The 22,622-nt window shown below is 45.1% G+C and overlaps 4 protein-coding genes across 6 annotated transcripts; 2 read left to right on the top strand and 2 right to left on the bottom strand.

Moving 5' to 3' along the window:
- Positions 1–931: 931 nt before the first annotated feature.
- Positions 932–4,309, bottom strand: LOC112898956 (protein MHF1 homolog). 2 transcript variants are annotated; one of them, XM_025967282.1, is made up of 4 exons: positions 4,003–4,309; positions 3,807–3,878; positions 1,517–1,597; positions 932–1,263 (listed from the first exon to the last, which is right to left on the bottom strand). In XM_025967282.1, exons 1-4 carry the CDS (start codon positions 4,175–4,177, stop codon positions 1,217–1,219), a joined length of 375 nt encoding a protein of 124 aa, XP_025823067.1. In that variant the 5' UTR covers positions 4,178–4,309; the 3' UTR covers positions 932–1,216. The 2 variants fall into 2 exon arrangements, with proteins under 2 accessions (XP_025823067.1, XP_025823066.1); XM_025967281.1 differs by having other exon boundaries at positions 932–1,270; positions 4,003–4,297.
- A 5,893-nt stretch (positions 4,310–10,202) lies between these two features.
- Positions 10,203–13,185, top strand: LOC112901368 (trihelix transcription factor ASR3-like). Of its 2 annotated transcripts, none has more exons than XM_025970264.1 (3): positions 10,203–11,402; positions 11,775–11,816; positions 12,620–13,185. In XM_025970264.1, the coding sequence occupies exons 1-3, from the start codon at positions 10,751–10,753 to the stop codon at positions 12,910–12,912; spliced, it is 987 nt and encodes a 328-aa protein (XP_025826049.1). In that variant the 5' UTR covers positions 10,203–10,750; the 3' UTR covers positions 12,913–13,185. The 2 variants fall into 2 exon arrangements, with proteins under 2 accessions (XP_025826049.1, XP_025826048.1); XM_025970263.1 differs by having other exon boundaries at positions 12,617–13,185.
- A 185-nt stretch (positions 13,186–13,370) lies between these two features.
- LOC112901367 lies at positions 13,371–15,736 on the bottom strand. The gene is made up of 2 exons (XM_025970262.1): positions 15,159–15,736; positions 13,371–14,410 (listed from the first exon to the last, which is right to left on the bottom strand). Exons 1-2 carry the CDS (start codon positions 15,582–15,584, stop codon positions 13,505–13,507), a joined length of 1,332 nt encoding a protein of 443 aa, XP_025826047.1. The 5' UTR covers positions 15,585–15,736; the 3' UTR covers positions 13,371–13,504.
- Positions 15,737–16,022: 286 nt separating this feature from the next.
- LOC112901366 (chaperone protein ClpC1, chloroplastic-like) lies at positions 16,023–22,377 on the top strand. The gene is made up of 10 exons (XM_025970261.1): positions 16,023–16,178; positions 16,893–17,487; positions 18,204–18,319; positions 18,395–18,517; positions 18,601–18,786; positions 19,149–19,364; positions 19,542–19,759; positions 20,352–20,427; positions 20,511–20,600; positions 20,810–22,377. Exons 2-10 carry the CDS (start codon positions 16,935–16,937, stop codon positions 21,986–21,988), a joined length of 2,757 nt encoding a protein of 918 aa, XP_025826046.1. The 5' UTR covers positions 16,023–16,178; positions 16,893–16,934; the 3' UTR covers positions 21,989–22,377.
- Positions 22,378–22,622: the final 245 nt, after the last annotated feature.

Below are 22,622 nucleotides of genomic sequence, written 5' to 3'. Positions count from 1 at the left end.
CTAGAATTAAAAGTTACATGAAAAAAATAACAATAAAAAGAAAGTTACAGGCTATTGGAGATCTCGCGCGCGCACCACCTCCGATAGGAGAGAATAAAAGGTTGTTTAGTTTGGGAGGTTTATAATAAAATCCATCCAAATAAGCTTGTTTATTATAAGAATTTCCATAAACCCATAAGCTCATTGAAGGGATGCTTTTGAAGCTTATTTTCTGTGGATCCTACCAGAAAAGCAACATTTTTCAACATCTACCCCTTCACCCTAGCCCATACATGAGGGGCAAAAAGTTCATTACCTACTTAAAAAACTTATTATAAATTTATTATAAAACCATACAACCAAATATCTATTTGAGCTTAAGCCTCTCTATGTAAGAGTCTTGTGAACTTATAATAAGCCTCTCCAAACCAAACAGGCCCTAGGAGCAGAAACCACATCATAGTATGGTAGTACATGGTAGTATTGTAGTGTAGATACAAGGGTATCCCTCCATCTATTAGGTTCGAAAATCATGCATCTGCGTTTACATAGAAGTAAATGCTTCCAATAAGTGTGTCGATCATGTGTATGTCTAGTGGTGTATGCACGTACACATCATCTTAAGTGGAAGAAAAGAAAACTTTTAAAAGAGCTCAAAACAGAGAATTTTTTTTTCGTTTACCCCTCCTCGCCTAGCACACATCCTTACAAATACCGAAAAGGAAAAAAAACACTGACAGGCCACCAGTAAAACATTAGGTTACATCTTACTACCATTGAGAAATTTGTGCATTCTACCATCAAGGATTAATGCAAAGTCCTCACTGTCCGTGCTCAACGCTAAGTCCTAACGCACAAGCACGGATTAATGCACTCTACCATCAAGGATTAATGCAAATCCGATTTTACTGGATATAAAACAACGGGATTGGGCCTTAAGTGATGGATGTAATGTGCTACTGTCCACTTGTTCAGCTGACTAGTTGAGAAGGCAAAGTGTCATAAACTGAATAGGATGAACAATTACAACAGTATGTACAATATCAGTCAGTTCTGGAAATCACATGCAGTCATGTCCAAGTGTGTCGAATGCAGAACAGGTGGTTAGTTCGAGCGCTTGTGCTGCATTCCCCTTTAGCCAACATAACGGTTACATGGAATCAGACATCTATCGGCCTCTCATCCTTCTTTGACGATTTCTTTCGCTTCCTCTCGCTGCTGGCAGGCTCCTTTCCCTTCAGTTCTTGAGAGAAGGTCCGCAGAAGGCCCATAAGGTGCTCATTCCTGTGAGCTGGAGTTATACACCAAAGATCACATTGAAAAAGTTTACTGAGAGGACCAAAATGCGGGCCAATTTTCTACGCATCCCATAAATTGAAGGCGATAAAATTAGCTAGTGAGATGGAGTACTAGGAAAAGAGAGCACAAAACTAGTTCAAGCAAGCCTAAACAAAATAATATGTACTTTTAAGAAGCCAAACATTTGTTTTTTTTTCCTTGCATTCCTGAATCAGCAGAACAGGATACTGTCAAGTACCTGTGAGTATAACATCATCCATCTTGATGGTCTTGCGACCGGCATGCTGTGCAAACAGCTCTGCATCCTTAGCCATCTGCTCTGCACATAGCACAAAAGATGTTAACTGGAATACCGATATAGTTCCCACAGGCACAAATCTAACGAGAGCCAGAGCCATTGTTTTCTCTCTAAAAGTAGTGGAAGCAATACAATTTGTGGTAGCCACTTAGCTAGCAAGTGCCATGCTTTTGATGTGTTGCTTTTCAATTAAATGCACTTCTTCACTGACCCAATGCATCTGCTTCACCATCACTACAGTTATGCACTGGTTACTTTCTGGCAAATCAACAGCTTTCGCTGCAAGAGACCTAAGATAGAAGATCTATGTGCTCAACTATGCTTTCCATCTGGATATAGTGTGTCAATCCAATAGTATGATTCTGAAGTTTGCACTTTACAGACAAAATGTGGGGCGATCTTCAATGAGATTTGACGTAACTGAACTCATTGATGCTTGTAAACCGAACTGTCAACGTGTGGCAGATGGGTACATGGGTTATGGTTAAACAGGTGTGTTTCTGTCCACACCACGAGCAGTATCACATTTAATAGGTATAGTGTATATTGATAGAGTAGCTCAAAAGTGATACATAAATTAATAGTTATAATGCAATGGATTTGGGCGTTTTGGGTACAATTTCTGAAACCAGTATCAAATACGTGTATGGCACCCATTCTGGTGTATCAGGTGATTTAGGATTGAGTAATTTCCTTGTTTTTTTTTTCTATAGAGATCAGAGGTTGCAAGTGGGCTCACAACCTCTTAGTGTGCAAACTAGAACTGATGCTAGTAATGATATTGATGAAGAAAGGTAGCGCAAAACTCCTCTGTAGAGGCATGTTAGATTACTTCAGAAAAACAACACCTCTGGAGGAAGCAAAATCAGAATGCCATTTTTGTGGTTACATTATCCCTGGGAGCTATGTTCGAGTGAGAGCACATTTGTTTAAGGAGACAGATAAAGGCACATCAGTATGTTCTGCTGTGACACCAGAGATGCTTGAGGAACTTTGTAAGGAATATGCTTCAGCTAAAGCAGCTGAAGCAAGCTCATAGAATAGGAGTGTTCCCATGCTAGCACTCTCAGGCTCACCCACTCCTTCAAGTCCAAGTCAACAAAGAAGAAAAGGCATTTAGGCATTTAGGACAGTTTCCATCTTGAACTTCAACAAATGGCTGAGAATTTCTACCCTGGAGGTTCACCATTCTATTCATTCTTCTCATTCTCAAATCTCAAGTTCCTATTCTAGTTACAGCTTGATTCTTAGCTGCTAACAGCTAACATGATATATCTATTTGTGATTTGCAGGTATTCCTTTAAACTTGGCAAGAAACCCAAAATTGTCGAGCCTCATACTCCTTTCTTGCAAACCATGAGAATAATGTAAAGTTACAGGCATCCAGAAGAAATCATTCATATTTTCTCCAACACCAACTATATTCTAATAAACTTGTGGTAAACATTGAGAATAATGTAACTAAACCGCTGAACTCCTTCAGCGCATTTTTCGTTTCGAGAACCAATCGAAAAAATACCAAGTTTGTTTGGGCTTATAGATTATACTATCCAGCTTATTTGGTAGCTTATATAATCTAGCTTATTTTTTTGAATTAAATAAGCTGAGTCTTGCTGTTTGTTTGCCTAGCTTATTTGGGTCCAGCTTATTTGTCCTAGACGTGTAAAGACAACAATGCCCTTTGGTACTAGACTTATTCATTTGCTTACTATTTTCACAACATTAGCAGTTTTGAAGGTCAGGGAGAGAGGGGCGCGTGGGGAGGGGAGGAGGGAGCGAGCCAGAGAGAGGGGTGCGCGGGGAGCCAGCCAGGGAGAGGGGCGCGTGGGGAGGGGAGGAGGGAGTGGGCTGGTGGGACCCAATGGCAATTGCGGGTAATTTGCTCCTCTTTGCTATGGGTAGTGGGTCTTTTGGGTAGAAATAAGTTGAAATAAGCTCCACTTGACTAGCTTATGAGATTGTGGTGTTTTTGACTCTAGATTATATAATCTGAGCAAATAAGCTGCCTGTTTGTTTCCTTTACAGATTATTTAAGTTGGTTTGTATAATCTACAGCTTATTTAAGCTCAAACAAACAGGCCCTAAGCAGCTCGAGGTGAATTATATTCGCAAGAGGTTCAGAATAACAGTTAATGGCACAGCGCAATGGAACCGGAGAGAAGATAACGTGCACAGGTGGTTACTGGTTACGAAAGCAAATGCAGGGAAGGTTGGGTTCTGGGGTAAGAACCTGCGCTCTTGTATGCCAAATCGGCGATGCAGGCAACAACGGGGTCGGCGACCGTCATCCCAGCCTTCTTCCCTGCGCAAATAGCGCATCGAAAGATGAGGAATTTTACCGGACTCTAACCCACAAGAACAAGAAGCCACTGGGCCGCCGGCCGCGGATCGAAGGAATCCTCGAGAGGATGCTATGCATATGCTACCTTCGGCGGTGGCGATGCTGATGACGGCGAGGCGGAGGCGGTCGCGGAGGAGTTCAGCCTCGGCCTCAGCAGCCTCGTACCGCTCGGCCTCGCCGCCGCTGTCGCCGGCGAGCGCGGCGTCGGTGTCGTCGGCGAGGGTCTCCATATCCATATCCATGTCCATGACCATGTCCATGGCCCAGTGGCGGAGAGCTCCCACAAGCAACAATGGCGGCTGCCGGCTGGAGCAGTTGCCCAGTTGGGTTGGGGGGAGGGGGATTTGGAGGCGATGACGACAGCAGGCTGCTAGCTGCTTCGTGGGGCTGTTTGGGCCGCACAGTGGGCTACAAGATTGGGCTTAGAAGAAGCAAAGGCTTGGCAGTGGGCCCAGATAACCCCAGGCTCCTCTCTTTTTTTTATCCGTTGTTCTGGACCACTCTTTTCCAGTCTCCAGAGACCTCTTATGCAAGCAAAGTACTCGCAACAATTTGTTTTAGACGGAGCTCCTGAGTCCAAACAATTTTATCCAGAAATAAAAGTTCATCGCTTCCTTGAAAACCTGACGAATGCACATAATAATACACATGAAATTGTTTCCATTTGTTGACAAACATACGTCAAATGAATAGATCATTCTTTTTTTTTTCAAGTGTCAAATTGACTGGGTGTGCAGTTTATTTGGCTGTTCCCAACCATTCCATTTCTGTACGATACAGCATAATCCAGGGGGAGGAGGTGGGGTATTGACAGATTCAGTCAAAACTGCTCCTAGTGGATAGTTCCCTTTTCCCTTTCATAGCCAGGGAATAGCTTGATTTTTTTTAGTACAATATCGTATTGTAATCTCAATTATTTTTTTTTTCCAAAAGGCAACAGAGAACGAATCATGCAAGAAAAATAAAAAGAGGCCACCGTATGCATTCTTCTTTTGGATCTTTAACTGTAGGCCTCAGGTGTACCCATCATTATCTAGAAAATATCATCATTTAAGCTGAACCGAGAGAGAGAGAGAGAGAGAGAGAGAGAGAAATATTTTTCTGTTATTTTCTTAGGCAATGGAATAAATATAATATGATGCATAATAAGGACGTGATCGTGTGATACCATTAGCTAAGACGAATTGATGTGCGGCTATTTTATTTAGCCAAGTAATTAAATCGCTACAAACTCTAGCTACTTAACGGCAGCACTAACGTACGCCCATTAGCCATAAGCCCATCCCTGACGAGCATCAGCATGCCATCAGCCTTACACAAGACGGGCGGTGTCATGTCATCGTCAGAGCCGATAGGGATTCTCACATGGCACATAGCTGCAGGACAGCACCACGATCGCGCTGTAGTGGTGGCATGGACGTACATGTGGTGATCAGTGCCCCTTTTTATTTTAAGCACATCAATGCAAATGCGGATATACTCCTTATTGCACCGAAAGGGAAGCCACTACTACTTATGAAAGGGAGAAGTTAATGCAGAGATTAACAAATACTCTTACCTGTAGTGTTGTTTAGTAGAGTCGCATCTTTTTCTCAACTCTCTCCTACAATCCAAGATCAATTACTTATCGTTTTGCGGCTTCCAAGAAACTTGGTTCCGCTTACATGCCATTTATTTAGCCTTCTTTTTTTAGGAATGAATGGAGTAGCATATAGAATACTGTAGTAAAATAAACATGAAAATTTCCCAAAAAAAAATGTTCTTCGTAGACATTGAAGTGGCTGCATATAATTCTGCAATTAAGGACCTCGTTTTGTCTGAAGCCCTCTGTTCAAAAAAAAAACAAAGAAGAGCTTTATATATTGTTACACGGAACAAGATGTACGGTATCTTGTAGTATTGTAAAAGTAGCTCAGCTCGTCTACTAGCAAATTAAGTTAGAGCCTTTTTTATTTGTAGAAATGATTATGCACCAAGCGTTATCATATTCCAGGAGTTGCCAGGCCCTACACAGCTCTTATGTATTAGACCGCCTCTGATAGTTCTGGATGGCTACGCTAATCCACCTGCCCCTTGCGTGGGCTAGCTGCGGGGCACACACGACACGAGCGGGATGATCCCTAAAGCACTCGCACAGCCTAAATAATCTTGCCTTAGTTGTTGTGGGCATCGCAAGCAGGAATCAAATCTTTGTGACGCCACAGCGCGGCAATGGCACGCTCTTCCAAGTGCCACTCTGTATTCGCGAATTTTTGTCCCACGTCGATGGGAGGGTAAAGTGTACTTTCAGGGCTGTGCATGGATGAGTAAATTATTTGCTGTGTTAAGATAACAAGATAGTAGTACTGCCTCCCTGACATACTAATTAATATAATACCAATCTTATGTATACAGGAGATGTACCAAGGCCGGTTACCACTAATTACAATTTGAGATACGCTAATCATTGGTACCCATTAGATCCCTTTTTAGAACCTTAAGAATAGGTGGCATGACAAGGACGGCTGAAAACAATCATCCTTGCACAGCGAACCATCGAAAATTCGCACCATCCATCTGGCCGGTTTAATAGTTCGTCTACGTTAACTACTCCTGGCGAAGTAAGTAGTGTCCAAATCAAACTTTTTGCATGAACAATGACACGTTTATGTTTTACCAAAAGAAACAATTGCACGTTTACTAATGCAATTATTAAGGAATTTGCTGCTAGATATATACAGTTGTGTCCTTGGTATAACCAAAATTTAAGTTACCGCTATCTATGTAAGAATTATATCGTCAACACCATCTCTTTTGCGAGTACATATCAATGCAACTCCATAGCTAGCTGAGTAATCGACCATGGGAGGTATACCATCATCTAGCAAGCAACCTATCCCCTCTCGATCGGTAGCTGGTCGACATCGGCATCCTATTTGTCATTCCATGGGAGGAGTACCAAGACATCTATCCATCCGGTCATGGCTCTCCAATGTCCTATGGGGGAAGTAAAGCATCTCCGTAGACGTCCATACCATAGGGGTTGTAATCTCTTATAGTGGCTGAAAGGGCGGTGGCCCCTTTGGTCACACAAAGGAGATCGAGAGGAGCTAGTAGGGTCCCCATGGGGGGAGGTCGACATGAAATAAAGCTACACTCAAAGAAATTAACAAGTGGGAGAGATGGCCTCCCTCAAGTGACACCTTCTACAGAGGTGCACCATCTGACCAAGACTCTACTCGCGCAATTTTCGGTCCTTCTTTTTTTCCTCACCCTCTTGTATATAATAGCTCTCGCATAATAATTTACACACCTATTTCAAAAAAATTACAATTTATATCCTTTTTTGCTCTTAGTTCCTTATTTTAGAAGAATTTTAGTCATCCAGAATTTGATGCGCCAAGGTGGACCCACGCAATGTGCAAGTATGAAAGAAAGCAGCTCGAGTGAATGGGACGTGGGTACATTTATTATGCATAGTTTGTTGAATGATTGAGAGAAATTAGTATATAGCTAGGCAGAGAACAACTCTCAACACGGCCTAAAGGAATGAATGGTCAGATTTGTATGCCCAGTCTAGGCTCTAGACTCCCGCCCTTGTGTGGGGCTGGAACAATATGCGAGACCTTGTGAGTTTACTAAGTAGTGCAGCATGCAAGCATGGTTTCTTGAGAGGATGCTGAATAAATTAAATAGAAGAAGAAAAGAAAAACTATTCTTTGGTAACAGACTAACAGTTAGCTATCTTTTATACGATCATATAAAGTATTATCGGCTAGAAAACGCACGTGCATATTAAATCTTAATTTAGTCTATACCAAATTTGTTGAGCGTCCAAATATTCCGGTGTTCACCGGAGGTTGTTTGGGGAGTCTTTTGTTTGTATAAGTATTCCATAGTATGCTGAGAATTCATTTAGAGTTTTTCAAGTGATTTGTTAATTTCAAGATTTTAATGTTATTTCAGCTTTAGGCCACGATGCCTCATCGTTGCTACGTCCCCTTGATCCAATCTAAATTCATGTCAAAGGCCTAAAAGCGGGAAAAAATTGTAATTTTGGGACTCGAAATGTTGGGCTTCGCATATTTGCCATTATTAACATTGACATCATAAAATTGGAACTCTAAACATCAACAACACTTGATTTTTTTTCTCTCTTTTCTAATTTTTTTTCATGTATTTAGGCTGTGAAAAGACTTTGTGCCTTCACTCCTGCATGTATCTGGTTTATCTACGTACATAATTTTTTATTATGCATCTACATATATATATATATATTTATATCTAGTTGCACTGCAAAGTCTATCTCGTAAGCAAGTGCACGATTTGCTATTGGCTACACTTTATCCTTTTCTTGGGCCGAGGAGTGAATCACTCGCTTCGGATTTGGACCACTACTTCACCTTCAACGCTTTCACTTGAAAAAGGGATATATGACGATTCAAAAGAAGATAGTCAGAGATCAGTTGCAATTGGAAGATCAGTTTCTTGAGTCTCACGCGACCGATTCGCATAGTTCTATTAAAATTGGTTCCTGATCCGCACAGACACATAGTTAGGGAGCTTTCAATCAGCAAATCGTTGCTGTGCGTGGTGGTCCTCTCATGTCTGGGCTGCCCCTCTCTTCTGTTTTTGCATTTCTGTGCAGTGATTAGTGGAAATAGTGCTATGACATTGATTTGTTGCCAATGAGAAAATGCATAGATAATGAGCTGCGCCCCCTCAAAAAGCAATTAAGTGAGCTAAATTAAAAAAGTCAAAGCAACTAATAATTTAATTTAAGATGGAAGAAGCTGTTGATTAATTTCGGGATCCAGCCGTCCCTGTTTAAAATCTGGGCGTTGCGAGAGGGCGCCCCTCGCACGATCGATCCCGCCAGGAACGGAAAGCAACGGGACCAGGCTAAGCTGCCGATTTGATGGGACAAGAACGAAATCCCGCGAAAGGAACAAGGGCCCCGCGCGGCGCTCCCTCCCGATCGTCCATGCGATCATCCATCGAATCGTCGACGCAACCGCTGGTGGATCGTCATGGCTGGATGTTCATGCTCGATCTTGCGTGCACGGGACCCTCCAGGGTTGGATTAATTGATTCAGCGCAGCGGCCATTGATCTGACGAGTAATTAAGGCACGTGCGAGGTTCCGGGCTGTCATTTCTGTGCCCCAGTGCTGATCTGATCCTCGTCTGACAGGACGCGTCTCCGCTGATGCTCAGGCAGGACAAGACGACACACGTTGGATTTTCTTTTGTTTTTTTTTACAAAGGAAAGTCAATCGGACACGAAATAAACAGGCTAGGCCACTGGCTTGTATTCAGAAGGAATAAAAAAATCCTTTTTCGTTTACACTAAGAAAAAAAAAGCAGAATCATCGTATAAGTGGCGATTTTGTCCTTAACAGCGACCCGGCATGTTCCACGGCGCGTCCCGAGTGCCTTATCCGCAGCCAAGTCATCCGACGTCCGTCCCCTCCGCTGGCAGTTCCAGCTGCGCAAGTAACCAGCATTTTCAATATGAAGTGTATGTGGGAGGTTAGTTACACTGACAGCAATGTACACCGAGCACTGCAATATTGGCGCACCACTACGTCCGATCCAGATGGGCTGATGGAGCCATCTCTCGGTTTCCTAATAGAATTTGCCATAGCTAGGATGCTAGAAGCCAATTCATATTTTCTTAACGACCTCGGTATCCCAACCGGTGGTTTTCCGGTCAACAGTGATCTATACTTCCTCCATCTTATGAAGAGTATAATTCTTTGTGGGGGCTCTTTGCAGGATCTTTTTTCAAACGTAGAATTGCACTTTTCATAGGACAGTGAGAGTACTAATTCAGTTTGTATTTCAGTTCGTATGCTAGTCGAATGATCTTACAAGCAACGTTTGCACCTTTAAAATCTATCATACACGGTTACGAAAATTATGAGGCCTTTAAAATCTACTATCATACACGATTGCCAAATTTATGAGCTGGACGTCGTTTTGGACCATGAGGACTCGCATGCAGTTGTTTCCGAAGACATGTATATATTTTCTGTAACATAGAAACAATAGTTAAACTCATAAATTTTAAAAGTAATTGTGTCGGAAATTATAAATTGTGGATATTTATGAATTCTCATAGAAAACAATCCTTTTCTCTAGTATGAAGCCATGAAAAGTGTTTTTTTTCCCCGGATAGGTCCTAATTGTTATCTTTTTGGCGAAAGATAGGCCCTAATTGTTGGCTGAACCATGATACCGACCAATCCGAAACTTATATAAAAAGAAAGCTCCCGAGTCACAAGTCCACCCACGCACGCCCAAAAAGAAATATTCGCCTCCAAATTGTTTTCATGAGACCAGGAAAAGGCTCGAGATCACAACAGTACACACTCACTGTTCCCCACCCTTTCGCTGAGAAATCGAGGCAGTAGGTTAGGTTAGCTTAGCTAGCCCTCCGACACCTACCCTACCCTACCCCTGTTGCTGTTGGAGCCCCGACTTTGCTAATTCTTCCTGCCTGACCCCCAAGCCCCTCTCCTCTACCTCATTAGCTTATCCTTAATCCACTTCAAACCCTTGCAAGCTACAAACCACTCCGATCCCCCCCAGCCTTTTGTTTTCCTCCCTCTACCTCTAGAGGTCTACTAGTCTTCGGGGTGAGAGGAGAGGAGCCACCACTAACCATTAATCAAAGTCCTTAACCTTGATTAGCTTACTCTTAATCAAGTCCACTCCCTCCTAATCCCCAGCTTTAGAGTTGAGGGGCAGACACCCTTGTTGTCTTGTCCCTCCTGCTGCCCTGCGTCCGGCCCTGTTGCTTGCTGCACCGGTTCTTGGGGGCCGAGGAGAGCTCGCCGCGGGCAGGGGCGGCATGTCGAACGCCGGCGAGGCCCGAGGCGTGGGGACCGGGCGCGGGTCGCGGCTGCCGCGGTGGACGCGGCAGGAGATCCTGGTGCTCATCGAGGGGAAGCGGGTGGTGGAGAGGAGCGGGCGCGGGCGCGGGCGCGGCCGGGGGCCGGCCAGGGTGGGCGGCGACGGCGCCGGCGGCGCGGAGCCGACCAAGTGGGCGGCGGTGGCGGAGTACTGCCGGCGCCACGGCGTCGACCGCGGGCCCGTGCAGTGCCGCAAGCGCTGGAGCAACCTCGCCGGCGACTACAAGAAGATCAGGGAGTGGGAGCGCGGCTTCGCGGCCAGGAAGGAGGCCTCGTTCTGGGCTATGCGCAACGACGCGCGCCGGGAGAGGCGCCTCCCGGGGTTCTTCGACCGCGAGGTCTACGACATCCTCGAGGGGCGCGCCGTCGGTAATGCGGCGGCGTCGGCGGCGTCGGCGGCGCGCCCTGCGGTGGTGGACGTGGAGAGCAAGGAGGAGGTGACGGCGGCGCTCGACTGTGGCCGCGGGGCCGATGGGGCCGGGCTGTTCTCGTCGTCCGAGGATGAGGATTATCAAGAAGACGATGCGGCCACGCCAAGCCCCACGCCGGCGCCGGCGCTGGCGCCGGAGCCGGTGGCCTTACCCATCTCCGGTGAGAAGTCGTTCCATTCGTCTTACTTGCTAGTTGCTGCTTCCTCTTTCTCGACGCATGGAGCCTTTTGCTCTCCTTTTGCTGCTTCTCGAGGATAAAAGTGCGAGCTTTTCTGCATGGAAGTGTCCGAGCTTTCGGAGATAAGGCTATCTGCCATCTCCTTTGCCTTGTTCTGTTCAACCCTGTTCTCCTGTTGCTGCGTTCTTGTTTCATTGTTTAGACAGGGAGAAAATTCTCAAGCTATAAGTGCATGCTGATGACACAATAAAGCTCCAAATCAATCAAGCAACCAATTTTCTCTTTCTCTTGGGTTCCTGACCTCGAATTGTTACTTGGCTCATATAGCTTCACTTGCTGCTGTTCCGTTTGCAGAGAAGACGACTGATGTGCCCAGGCAAGAGAGCTCCGAGCAAGGTACTCTGCAGAAACTTCCTACTGTTCCATTGGCTTGGTTTCATCAGCCCATGCGTAGTAGACAGAAAAGTTATAAACTATTGCGTCACTTCACTCCCTACCATTTAAAACTTTAAAACCAAAACTAGAGACTGTGTAACAAACATATCATGAACAAGTCCAATCAGCACAAAAGTATGAGGCTGCCCGGTGTCGATTTCTCATGCATCCTAAGATTGTGAAACGCTAGCTTTACCTTTTTACCTTTTTCTGTGAACCAACAATCTTTCTCATGAGTCAGCACTGCTCGACGATAAAAGGAATTGTTTCAACATCGGGCTGTGCTGGCTGGGAATCAATGCCCACAAGGCAATGTGTTGACTGGGGTCCCTTTTCTAGCTAATACCGGAAGAAACTGATGCTATCTGTTGCTACTTACAGAGTGATCTTTCTATGTTGTATTATCTGTTACATAGGGAATCCTCGGTTGTTAAATCCGATTACGGTGTAGACACGTGGAGAGTTGATTGAGAAACATCCATTATGCTCTTCTCTTTTCAAATCTTTTGAACGATTCTGAAGTTATGGAGAGCAGCAAGGACTGCTCCTTTGTTTTCAGCGTCTTCGCTTCACAGTGATTATCTTAGTCCCCTTCTAACATATAGAGAAATAATAAACCAATCCAGTATCCACTTGAATGTTTAGGCATACTTCTACAATCATATAAGCTAACATGCAGCAGAAAGAAATTAAGAGCAGTAGAGTTTACAGCTTGAGGAGTTCAGGTTTCGTGCCTAACAACCAGCCATGTTTCCGACCAGCAGGCACATCAAAAAGAAAGCAGCCGGAGCAAATGACCGAGGACTCACCAGCGCAGTGTGGGCAGAAGAGGCAGCGCAGCGACGACAACGCCTCTGGACGAGCCGCCATGACCAACCTGCAGGGGCAGCTGGTTGAGATCCTAGACCGGAGTAGCCAGATGGTGGCGGCACAGCTGGAGGCGCAGAACATCAACAGCCGACTGGACAGGGAGCAGAGGAAGGAGCAGGTGAGCAGCCTGCTCGGTGTGCTCGGCAAGGTGGCTGATGCCCTCTACAGAATTGCTGATAAGCTGTAGCCGCCACTGTATGTGTCTTGAGCACCGTAAATAAAACGCTGCAAGAATGTACAGATTGATACAGGTTCTTGGCGTCCTATTGTTCTTGTGGGTTGGTTCTGAAATTTGGTCAGAAACCTGAAATGGGATGCCCTATTTTTTTAACCCATGGGATGTGTATCTGCATGCCTCCATGGTGCGAAACTCTGTATTCTGCTGGCTCTGGATCCTGCAGAGGAATTGAAATGCATATCTGATGACAGACTGTCTAGGGTCAGTTGGGTTTCCTCTAAATTGATTTCTGCAAGCAGAATAAACAGATGAAAGGGTTCTGACAAGACAACTTTTGGGTGGCACAAAAGGCATTGAAACAATGGTCTCAGAATAGATTGTTAATTTTTTCTAACACATCCTCTGTTGTTCCCAGTAGGCCAGTATAAGCAATTATAGACCAATTGAGAATACGAGTAACACCAAAGTAATAAAAGCTGGTTGCTCATATCATAAGACCAAAGCAAAGGTACAAACATATATCCCGATTTACATAAGGAAATCTGAAACTTGAAAGATTCTTAAAATAAACATTGGACTAGGGACTCTGCTATTGTCAGTTTCACTCGTCATCACCATCAGTTCTAATTGACCTGTAACGACGGGAGCTCGCCTTTGAGTTCGTATGCATCTGTGGTGTTGACGATGCTTTGCTGTCATCTTCATCCATCTCACATTGATCAGTTTCTTCAGAGGCTCCTGCCACCATACCAATTACAGATGAATTGGAATCGCTAGTTCTGGGACCCTCATCCACTGCCATCGCATCGACTGACTTCTTGCGGGGAATGAACGTGACCGAGCTAGGAATCTCAACAGGTGTCCCAGAATGTATCTTATTGGGATCTGATTTCCCTAACAGATCATGCAGATCTGCAAGAGCTCTCCTGTTAGAGGCATCGTTGGACTCTGGTACATCCAGGGTGTAACGTGTGTACTTTGAAGGGTTCCTTACGTAGTCAGGAACCCCAGGAGACTCGGATGGAGTGGACGTGTTCTCCTTCTCCGTGACTACATCCATGGATTGAGGAACCATTGGAGAATCTTCATCATGTTCAAACATATCTGACTCTGGATCCTTAACACTAGCATCAAACCTTACACGCTTCCTTGGTTTTAAATCAGCTTGCTCCTCCTTCCTCTTCAGTATAGGTTTTACATTGACATCCTCCACAGCTTTCTTTATCTGCATTCCTACAGTAGGGAGCTCCTTGGCTTGAGCGGCATAGTGAGAGTCACCATCTTTAGCCAAACCATCATCTTCTCTTAGTCTTTCAGATGCTGCCCTGATGTCTGCCCGAGGATCCTTCGAGAAACGGTACACGTCTTCAATGGAATCATCAAGGAGGTCAGGGACTATACTGTTGATGCTCATGTTTATGCCATCATCCATTATATCGTGCATGTACACACGGTCTGCAGCATCCTCTCTACCAAAGGCCTCTCTGTCATACTTGTCCTCCTCTTCCTGTAAAAAACAACTCTTGTAAGATTACCATTACAAGTAAACCAGAGGCCATAGGGATGACAAATCATAATGACAGGCCATGAACAAACATCCAAGAATAATCCAGTTAAGTTACTTGAAGTATTTCAACATCCAGTGAATATCACACTGAAATTACGATATCCCATTAGTCAACAACATGATTCATCATTTATACTACCTACAACTTCATAATAATAACCAAAAGGGGAAAAGGGACAGGAGCCCTTCCAAATAACAAACTGCCCTTGATGGTCTAGCAAAAATCATTAAGGGTCAGTTTGAAAGAGAGGGCTAGGAAGTTTTAGGATTTAGTTCATATTTGTACTAAATCCTAAGAATTTTGGATCCTGAAACTCCTTTTCCAAACAGGCCATAAATGTGAACTCACCAGAACCTGCATCCAAGATGACAACAGAAGCAGAAATACGAGAACATGGAACTATGGCAAAAATAACAGAGAAATTGATCAATACAGTGGTCTGATTTTCTCTGCCTACTCTTTATCCAAATTATCCAGAACCCTAGTTAGGACAGCAACAAATCCTAAGTGGAAATGTTTATTAAAGCAGGCATATACTGAAGATCGCAAGTTGATTTGATCCTAATCTTAATTCACAGTTTAATTCCAACAAACTGTCAAGCATACATTAACATCGTCAGAACAGCTTATTATGGGGCACCAGTAACCGGCCAAATCAAACGAGTGACCGAAGGTAATTTTCCTCACCTCTCGATCCAGAGTAGGGTCGAGACCGATGTTAACCCTAACCCCCTCCTCCTCGTCCTCCTCCGCCGTCTTCCTCCCCCTTTCCCCGTCCTCCTCCTCGTCCTCATCCAGGTCGTCGAGGCCCCCCTCGAACTCCTCCTGCCTGGACCTGCGCCTCCGCCCGCGGAGGCAGCCGTTGGCGTCGTAGAACGCGGAGGCGCAGGGCGTGTCCCCGCGGCCGGCCTCCCCCGCGGCCTCCTCCTCGGCGTCGCGGGCCTCCGATGGCTTCGCCCAGCGGTGGCGCTCGACGTCGCCCGAGGCCACGGACCAGGACGCCGCCGGGAAGGAGGAGTCCGGGACGGCGTCGAAGAGGCGCGACCCGAAGAGGCGCTTCACCCGCGCCTCGAACGCCTCCTGCCCTCCGACGCCGCCACCCTCGGCCGCCATCGACGACGCGGCTTCCGGAAGCTCCTGGAAGGTCCCGGCTGGTCTCGGCTCTGGCTGTGGGTGGGTGCGCTGAGCGGGTTGGGTTCGAGTTGGGGATCGCAATTCGCAGGGTTTGGGGAAGAACGGTACGCTAGCTAGGCACTTGGAGAGGAAGACGGCGGGGGAGACGGCGGATGGGGTGGTCGGTTCCGGTCGTGGGCTTGGTGGGTTTTAGAGTCGCTAACGAGACGGGCCGGTCCAGAGGGAGGTGCAGGCTCAATATGGGCCGTAACGGTTCGGCGCTGGTGGAACAGTCTAGTTGGGCTGCGCGCTCGGGCGAAGAAAAAAAAAAAAGAGCGCACGTGTTCGGATCGGATGGCGTAAGCGTAGACGGCGAAGTCTCCGTCGCGTAGCCATCTCCGTCGCCGTCTCCCCTTCTTATCTACTGCCCCCTCCCCCTCTCCCCCGCCCCCTCCCGACCGCGAGAGCTGCCGCTCCATCCCTCCCTCCCCTCCCTAGGGCTCCGTCGCGGCGCCGGCGTAGCGTCTCACCGCCGCTCTCGCGGCTGCCGTCGGCCCCGCCCGCTCTCCTCCGCGCGTAATCTCTCCGGCTCAGGTTTCCCTGCCTCCGAATCAATCCATTCCGTCCCCTCACCTGTTCGTTCGTTCATTCGTTTGTCTTATCCGGGCGGGTGTGCGTGCGTCTGCCGATGAATCTGGGGGGGGGGACTTCGTGGCGCGCCTGCGGATGTTCCTCCCAGCGGGTAGCGTTTGGAGGTGTGGATACGGATAGGATTAAGGTGGCCGGTGGCGGCTAGTCGTTTGAACCGGCAGGAACGCCAGCAGATTATTCATAATTGAAGTGGGTAGCCTTATAAAGATGGAGCCTAGGCTACCTGATTTGTTTCGACGCTAATTGCTGAAGCCTGCACCCATGTATTAAGGAGAAATAGTATCAAGATATCTTTTTGTTGCTTTTTTTTTCTATCTAACTGTGATCTGTAATGGTTAATTATATTGCTTCCTTGTCTGTTGCGCCAATTTCCCTCCCCCCTCATGTTCATGTTGCATGCTTCCTCTGGGATGTAAAGGGGACTTTAATTTTGTTATATTTGTGAACCTAATTGGATCCTTGGTGCTATACTATCATCTATCCAGTCGAATTGTAGAATCTATATGGGGGAAAGTTATAGAATGCTATCTTTCTCTTTAGTGAAATGTTGTCACCATACAAGTATAGTTTCAAACTTATTTCTGCATCACTAAATGCTATGTGGCTTAGCTTCATGTGTTATTTGGCTCATGATAGAAAATGCTCTAACTCTTGCAGGCTTCATTGACATTTGGCTGGGGATTCTTCAACTGATTCAGTATGGAGGGGACTCTAGTTCAGTCTGCGATTGTTTCCACCTTATTACATCGGAGCAGCTCTGGTCGATCTCATGTGCGCGCGAGGGCCACGATGCTTCGCAGCATGCCGACGCGGACCCTCACTCTCGGAGGCTTCCAAGGGCTGCGGCAGACAAATTTTCTGGACACGAGGTCTGCTATCAAGCGTGACTTCGGATCTATCGTGGCAAGTCAGATTTCACGGCCACGGGGTTCAGCGTCAAGAGGGGTGGTTCGAGCCATGTTTGAGCGCTTCACTGAAAAGGCCATCAAGGTGATTATGCTTGCGCAGGAGGAGGCCAGACGTCTAGGTCACAACTTTGTTGGGACAGAGCAGATTTTACTAGGTCTTATTGGTGAGGGAACTGGGATTGCAGCGAAGGTTCTGAAATCTATGGGAATTAATCTAAAGGATGCCCGAGTGGAAGTTGAGAAGATTATTGGCCGTGGTAGTGGTTTTGTGGCTGTTGAAATCCCATTCACACCCCGTGCCAAGCGTGTATTGGAACTGTCACTCGAAGAAGCTCGCCAGCTAGGTAATTCTTCACCTGTGCACAGTTTTCAACTAGTTCCATGTTGTAGTGGATTGCTCGCCAGCATGTATTATGTTTGAATCTGTGGCTAATTGCTGCTTCAGAATTATACTTTAAATGGAAAAGGCCATAAAGATCAGCAGGCTTTGCGTCGAAAGTAGGCACGATCGTAGTAGTGCAACAGTATTCTCTTGTGTACAGTGCATTGCTCCATTAGCACACAGTAATTGTGAAGCGAGAATCGTTGCTCATTAAGGTGGTGTTGAAATTGTATTATTCTCCGTCACCAAATATAGCTACTTTAGGTTTCCTGAGTACTATATTAGGTTTGACACAAATTTATATGAAAATATATCAGGATCTGTGGCACCAAATTAGTATCGTCAAATCTATCACGAAATATGTTTTCATTGTGTATATTTGAGGTCGTAGGTGTGACTTTTTCGGTAAGCCTAGTCAAACCTGAGATAGTTTGACTTAGAACAAACCTCAAAGTAGCTATATTATGGTACAGAGGGAGTATTATTTATTGTGCTCAGGTGAAACCTTGAGATTGCATCAGTTGTCGAGTCATTAGTACCAGAAACAGTCTTGCCACTTGGCTAGCCTTTATGTATACTCATTTGTGAGTTTGGAATATGACCTTCTTGTGAGATTAGGTTGCTTTTAACAAAGGTTCATATCCATTTTGCTAATATTCTTTACTGCTCATGATTCAGGACACAACTATATAGGATCTGAGCACTTACTCCTGGGGCTACTTCGTGAGGGTGAGGGTGTGGCAGCCCGTGTGCTTGAGAGCCTTGGTGCTGATCCAAACAACATCCGTACCCAGGTAATTATCTTTTATTGTTCATGTTCATGGTCAGTTTTTTGAAAGTAGTCAGTCATATTTTGACATGATGTGCAGGTCATAAGAATGGTTGGTGAAAGCACGGAAGCTGTTGGTGCTGGAGTTGGTGGAGGAGCCAGTGGCCAGAAGATGCCCACACTTGAGGAATATGGTACTAATTTGACAAAACTGGCAGAAGAGGTATTTTTCGTTTCCCCCTTTGGCTTGCTCTATCGCACAAGTGAGCTAGTAAAGAAATCAAGTCTAACCACCGTGTGCTGCAGGGAAAACTTGACCCAGTTGTTGGCAGACAGAACCAGATTGAGCGTGTGACCCAGATTTTGGGTAGGCGAACAAAGAACAACCCCTGCCTAATCGGAGAGCCTGGTGTTGGCAAGACTGCTATTGCAGAGGGGCTTGCCCAGCGTATCGCCAATGGGGATGTTCCAGAAACAATTGAAGGAAAGAAGGTTTGTTTAGACCAACCTATTTTGGATCCATGTTGTTAGTTGTTAATGGATTGTTGCACTATGCTAATTCTTCCTAGATGTGCCCCATGTGGGGGAATTAATCATTTTCACTTCCAAATTATGTAGTTTGTAGTGACAAACATGCGTCTTTTACCACGTAAGTACCTACTGTAACATGCCCAGGCTTATATTGTGCTTTGTACGCTATACTGATACCATTAGCGTGAAATGCGATTCTGTGATTGTTGGGATCAATTCTTATATTGTCAGGTGTAGATGAAAACAGAACAATCATTATTTGCAAATAAATCATTTCTTCCTAATTACCTCCATGTAAATTGAACACTTCTTCTCTGGCCCAGGTTATTACTCTTGACATGGGGCTCCTTGTGGCTGGTACCAAGTACCGTGGAGAGTTTGAAGAAAGATTGAAGAAGCTTATGGAAGAAATAAAGCAAAATGAAGATATTATTCTCTTTATTGATGAAGTGCACACGCTGATTGGTGCTGGTGCAGCTGAAGGTGCAATTGATGCTGCTAACATCTTGAAACCAGCTCTTGCTAGAGGTGAACTGCAGGTACAGGTTCTTGATTTGGAATTATGTAGTTTGTGTCTTGTTAAGTCCAAAGATCCCAAGGCCCTTATCATAGCTGACTCTAGTAGCTGTTCCTTTTACTTTAGAAACCATGCCCACAAATAATGAACTGCCCAAATTCACCCTCTAATTTACAACTTTATGTTGTTGTTGCTTCAGTGCATTGGTGCCACAACTCTGGATGAGTATAGGAAGCATATCGAGAAAGATCCTGCATTGGAGAGAAGATTCCAGCCAGTTAAAGTTCCAGAGCCAACTGTTGATGAAACAACACAGATCTTAAGAGGACTTCGTGAGAGATACGAACTCCATCATAAGCTGAGATACACAGACGAAGCTCTAGTTGCCGCAGCACAGCTATCGTATCAGTATATCAGGTCTGTGATGCATCATATCACGCTTTTTATTAGCACTGTTCTTTTATAAAACTTTTGTTCATATCATGTCCATAGAAATACGTACCCTGCTGGTTTTATTTAGTGGCCGCAATTTTACCTTTTTAAAAGTTTGTTTGACTTGGCCATGGTGTTGTTGATAAGTTTCTGGGAATCACTTATTTGTAGTGGCAGTTTTGTTGCTGTTTCCTTGGTTATTCTGGGGTGAGTGAAAATTGCCTGCAGTGAATTACAGATTTACCATCATAGTAGGAATACTTGATTCAATTGTCCATCGTGAAATGATTGGTCGTATTACCCTCAGTCCTTGCATGTTAATAGTGTATTCCAGGATTCTTGTGTGCTAGATGAGTTAGCTGCTTGAGCTTTGTTGTTTTCTTCTTCATCCATGGGACTTGGTGTTTTAGGTCGCTCCTAGAAGCAAAAACCTCAAGTAGAATAATCTATTTTTGGATTTGTACAACTTGTGTTTTTTTTACTAGTGAAAGAACATATGGTTACATCTTTGATGCTGATAAATCTATCTTTTAAGTCCGCTTTTAACAAACTTACTGTTATTTTACTATTTCTCCAGTGACCGCTTCCTGCCTGATAAAGCTATTGACTTGATCGATGAAGCTGGATCCCGTGTTAGGCTGAGGCATGCACAGGTACTACCAGTGAATTGGTCTTATCCTAGAAAATACAGTTAGTTGCATTATTCTTATCTAAACATGTTATTTATATGTCATAGCTGCCTGATGAAGCCAAAGAGCTGGACAAAGAGCTTAGGCAGATAACCAAGCAGAAGAATGGGGCTGTTCGCGGCCAAGATTTCGAGAAGGTATAACTTCTGAAAATTGCTATATACAAAGACTCAATGTGCGTGTCTGCAAAGATATAAATTGATCTAACCATTTTTGCTTCGTGTTGGAAAGAAATGTTCTGGATGCTACAAAAAGTTCTATAGCAATCAGTATAGTCATGATCCTGAAGCAATTATACTGCCTCTAGAACTGTCCATGTTATCTGATAATTATTGTTCATTGACAGGCAGGGGAATTAAGAGATCGTGAAATGGAGCTGAAGGCCCAAATTACAGCTATTATTGACAAGAGCAAGGAGATGATTAAAGCAGAGACTGAATCTGGCGAAGTTGGTCCTCTTGTCACAGAGGCAGACATTCAACATATAGTCTCCTCTTGGACTGGAATACCAGTGGAGAAGGTCTCATCTGACGAGTCTGACCGTCTCCTTAAGATGGAGGACACACTGCATACACGCATCATTGGCCAGGATGAGGCTGTCAAAGCTATTAGCCGTGCTATCCGCCGTGCTCGTGTTGGCCTCAAGAATCCGAATCGACCAATTGCTAGCTTCATATTCTCTGGACCAACTGGTGTTGGCAAATCAGAATTAGCAAAGTCTCTAGCAGCCTACTACTTTGGATCAGAGGAAGCCATGATCAGGCTTGACATGAGTGAGTTCATGGAGAGACATACTGTCGCCAAGCTCATCGGGTCACCTCCTGGTTATGTTGGCTATACTGAGGGTGGCCAACTTACTGAAGCTGTTCGTCGCCGTCCATACACGGTTGTTCTCTTTGATGAGATTGAGAAGGCACATCCAGATGTCTTCAATATGATGCTTCAGATCTTGGAAGATGGGAGACTAACGGACAGTAAGGGAAGGACAGTTGATTTCAAGAACACACTGCTTATCATGACATCCAATGTTGGAAGCAGTGTCATCGAGAAGGGAGGCCGCAAGATTGGATTTGACCTTGACTACGAAGAGAAGGACAGCAGCTACAACAGGATCAAGAGCCTGGTAACAGAGGAGTTGAAGCAGTATTTCCGGCCAGAGTTCCTGAACAGATTGGATGAGATGATTGTGTTCCGGCAGCTGACAAAGTTGGAGGTGAAGGAGATTGCTGATATTATGCTGAAAGAAGTATTTGATCGGCTCAAGGCGAAGGACATTAATCTCCAAGTCACTGAGAGGTTCCGTGATAGGGTTGTTGATGAAGGTTACAACCCGAGCTATGGTGCCAGGCCTCTGCGCCGTGCTATCATGAGGCTCTTGGAAGACAGTCTGGCAGAGAAGATGCTGGCTGGTGAGGTGAAAGAAGGCGATTCTGCTATTGTCGACGTGGATTCAGAAGGTAAGGTAGTAGTCCTGAATGGTGGGAGTGGTGTTGCTGAGCCACTGGAACCTGCTCTCAGCATCTAGGCAAGGCTGAAAATCCTAGGTTTGGAGTATGGCCTTCATCACATCTTAGTGGGGCTCCTCATGAATCATGGTAGTAAAACTAGATATACATCACTAGCCCTCCGTTAGGTTTCTCTTTCCTTGTTTCTTTTTGGGTTTCTTTTTGGAATTGAGGCAGTAGAAATGCTATGGAAATGAATAGATAGGGGCAAAGTGGATGCTAGATCCTAAGTGCTTTGTTTTTGGAAGGATTTTGAAAAGTTTTATTTTTGGAAGGATGTTGGAAGCTTGGTTTCCTTCAATTGCTGTATTACTAGGTCATGCTTGCAGCAAGACACGGATATGATTGCACTGTTGTACGTAACCTTCCAACTATTTATGAGAATATAACTTATCCACGCCTCCAATAACAGTGGCCAACAATGATACTACTCCATGCTGGTTATTGGATGCTACAACTGAACTTCAAATGTCATTGTTCTTTAGCGATGTTGTTTAGATCAATTTTTGCTGCGATGTTACGCTATGGTGTTGGCGTCAGAAGAAGTGATGGTAAAGTATTGCTCGGGACATGTTTGTTCCATGAAATTTGTTGTCCACACCGAGTAATGCAGATGATCCCGTCCCCGCAATATGGTAGTTGCATGGGAAACTG

This window comes from Panicum hallii, chromosome 7 (assembly GCF_002211085.1).
Source record: "Panicum hallii strain FIL2 chromosome 7, PHallii_v3.1, whole genome shotgun sequence".
In the NCBI taxonomy this organism is placed as follows: domain Eukaryota; kingdom Viridiplantae; phylum Streptophyta; class Magnoliopsida; order Poales; family Poaceae; genus Panicum; species Panicum hallii.
Note: the sequence above shows the minus strand (reverse complement) of the source record. Positions and strands in the feature narration are given on the sequence as shown.

What these genes read in the sequence shown, in the direction of transcription:
- LOC112898956 (XM_025967281.1), bottom strand. Translation starts at nt 4,177, where the DNA reads ATGGACATGGTCATGGACATGGATATGGATATGGAGACCCTCGCCGAC. An exon ending in CAGCATCGCCACCGCCGAAG is followed by an intron (nt 3,879 to 4,002) that starts GTAGCATATGCA and finishes CTATTTGCGCAG; the next exon opens with GGAAGAAGGCTGGGATGACG. An exon ending in TTTGGCATACAAGAGCGCAG is followed by an intron (nt 1,598 to 3,806) that starts GTTCTTACCCCA and finishes TGCTATGTGCAG; the next exon opens with AGCAGATGGCTAAGGATGCA.
- LOC112901368 (XM_025970263.1), top strand. Translation starts at nt 10,751, where the DNA reads ATGTCGAACGCCGGCGAGGCCCGAGGCGTGGGGACCGGGCGCGGGTCG. An exon ending in GGTGGCCTTACCCATCTCCG is followed by an intron (nt 11,403 to 11,774) that starts GTGAGAAGTCGT and finishes TTCCGTTTGCAG; the next exon opens with AGAAGACGACTGATGTGCCC. An exon ending in GCAAGAGAGCTCCGAGCAAG is followed by an intron (nt 11,817 to 12,616) that starts GTACTCTGCAGA and finishes GTTTCCGACCAG; the next exon opens with CAGGCACATCAAAAAGAAAG.
- LOC112901367 (XM_025970262.1), bottom strand. Translation starts at nt 15,584, where the DNA reads ATGGCGGCCGAGGGTGGCGGCGTCGGAGGGCAGGAGGCGTTCGAGGCG. An exon ending in ACCCTACTCTGGATCGAGAG is followed by an intron (nt 14,411 to 15,158) that starts GTGAGGAAAATT and finishes TGTTTTTTACAG; the next exon opens with GAAGAGGAGGACAAGTATGA.
- LOC112901366 (XM_025970261.1), top strand. Translation starts at nt 16,935, where the DNA reads ATGGAGGGGACTCTAGTTCAGTCTGCGATTGTTTCCACCTTATTACAT. An exon ending in CGAAGAAGCTCGCCAGCTAG is followed by an intron (nt 17,488 to 18,203) that starts GTAATTCTTCAC and finishes CTCATGATTCAG; the next exon opens with GACACAACTATATAGGATCT. An exon ending in CTATCGTATCAGTATATCAG is followed by an intron (nt 19,760 to 20,351) that starts GTCTGTGATGCA and finishes CTATTTCTCCAG; the next exon opens with TGACCGCTTCCTGCCTGATA.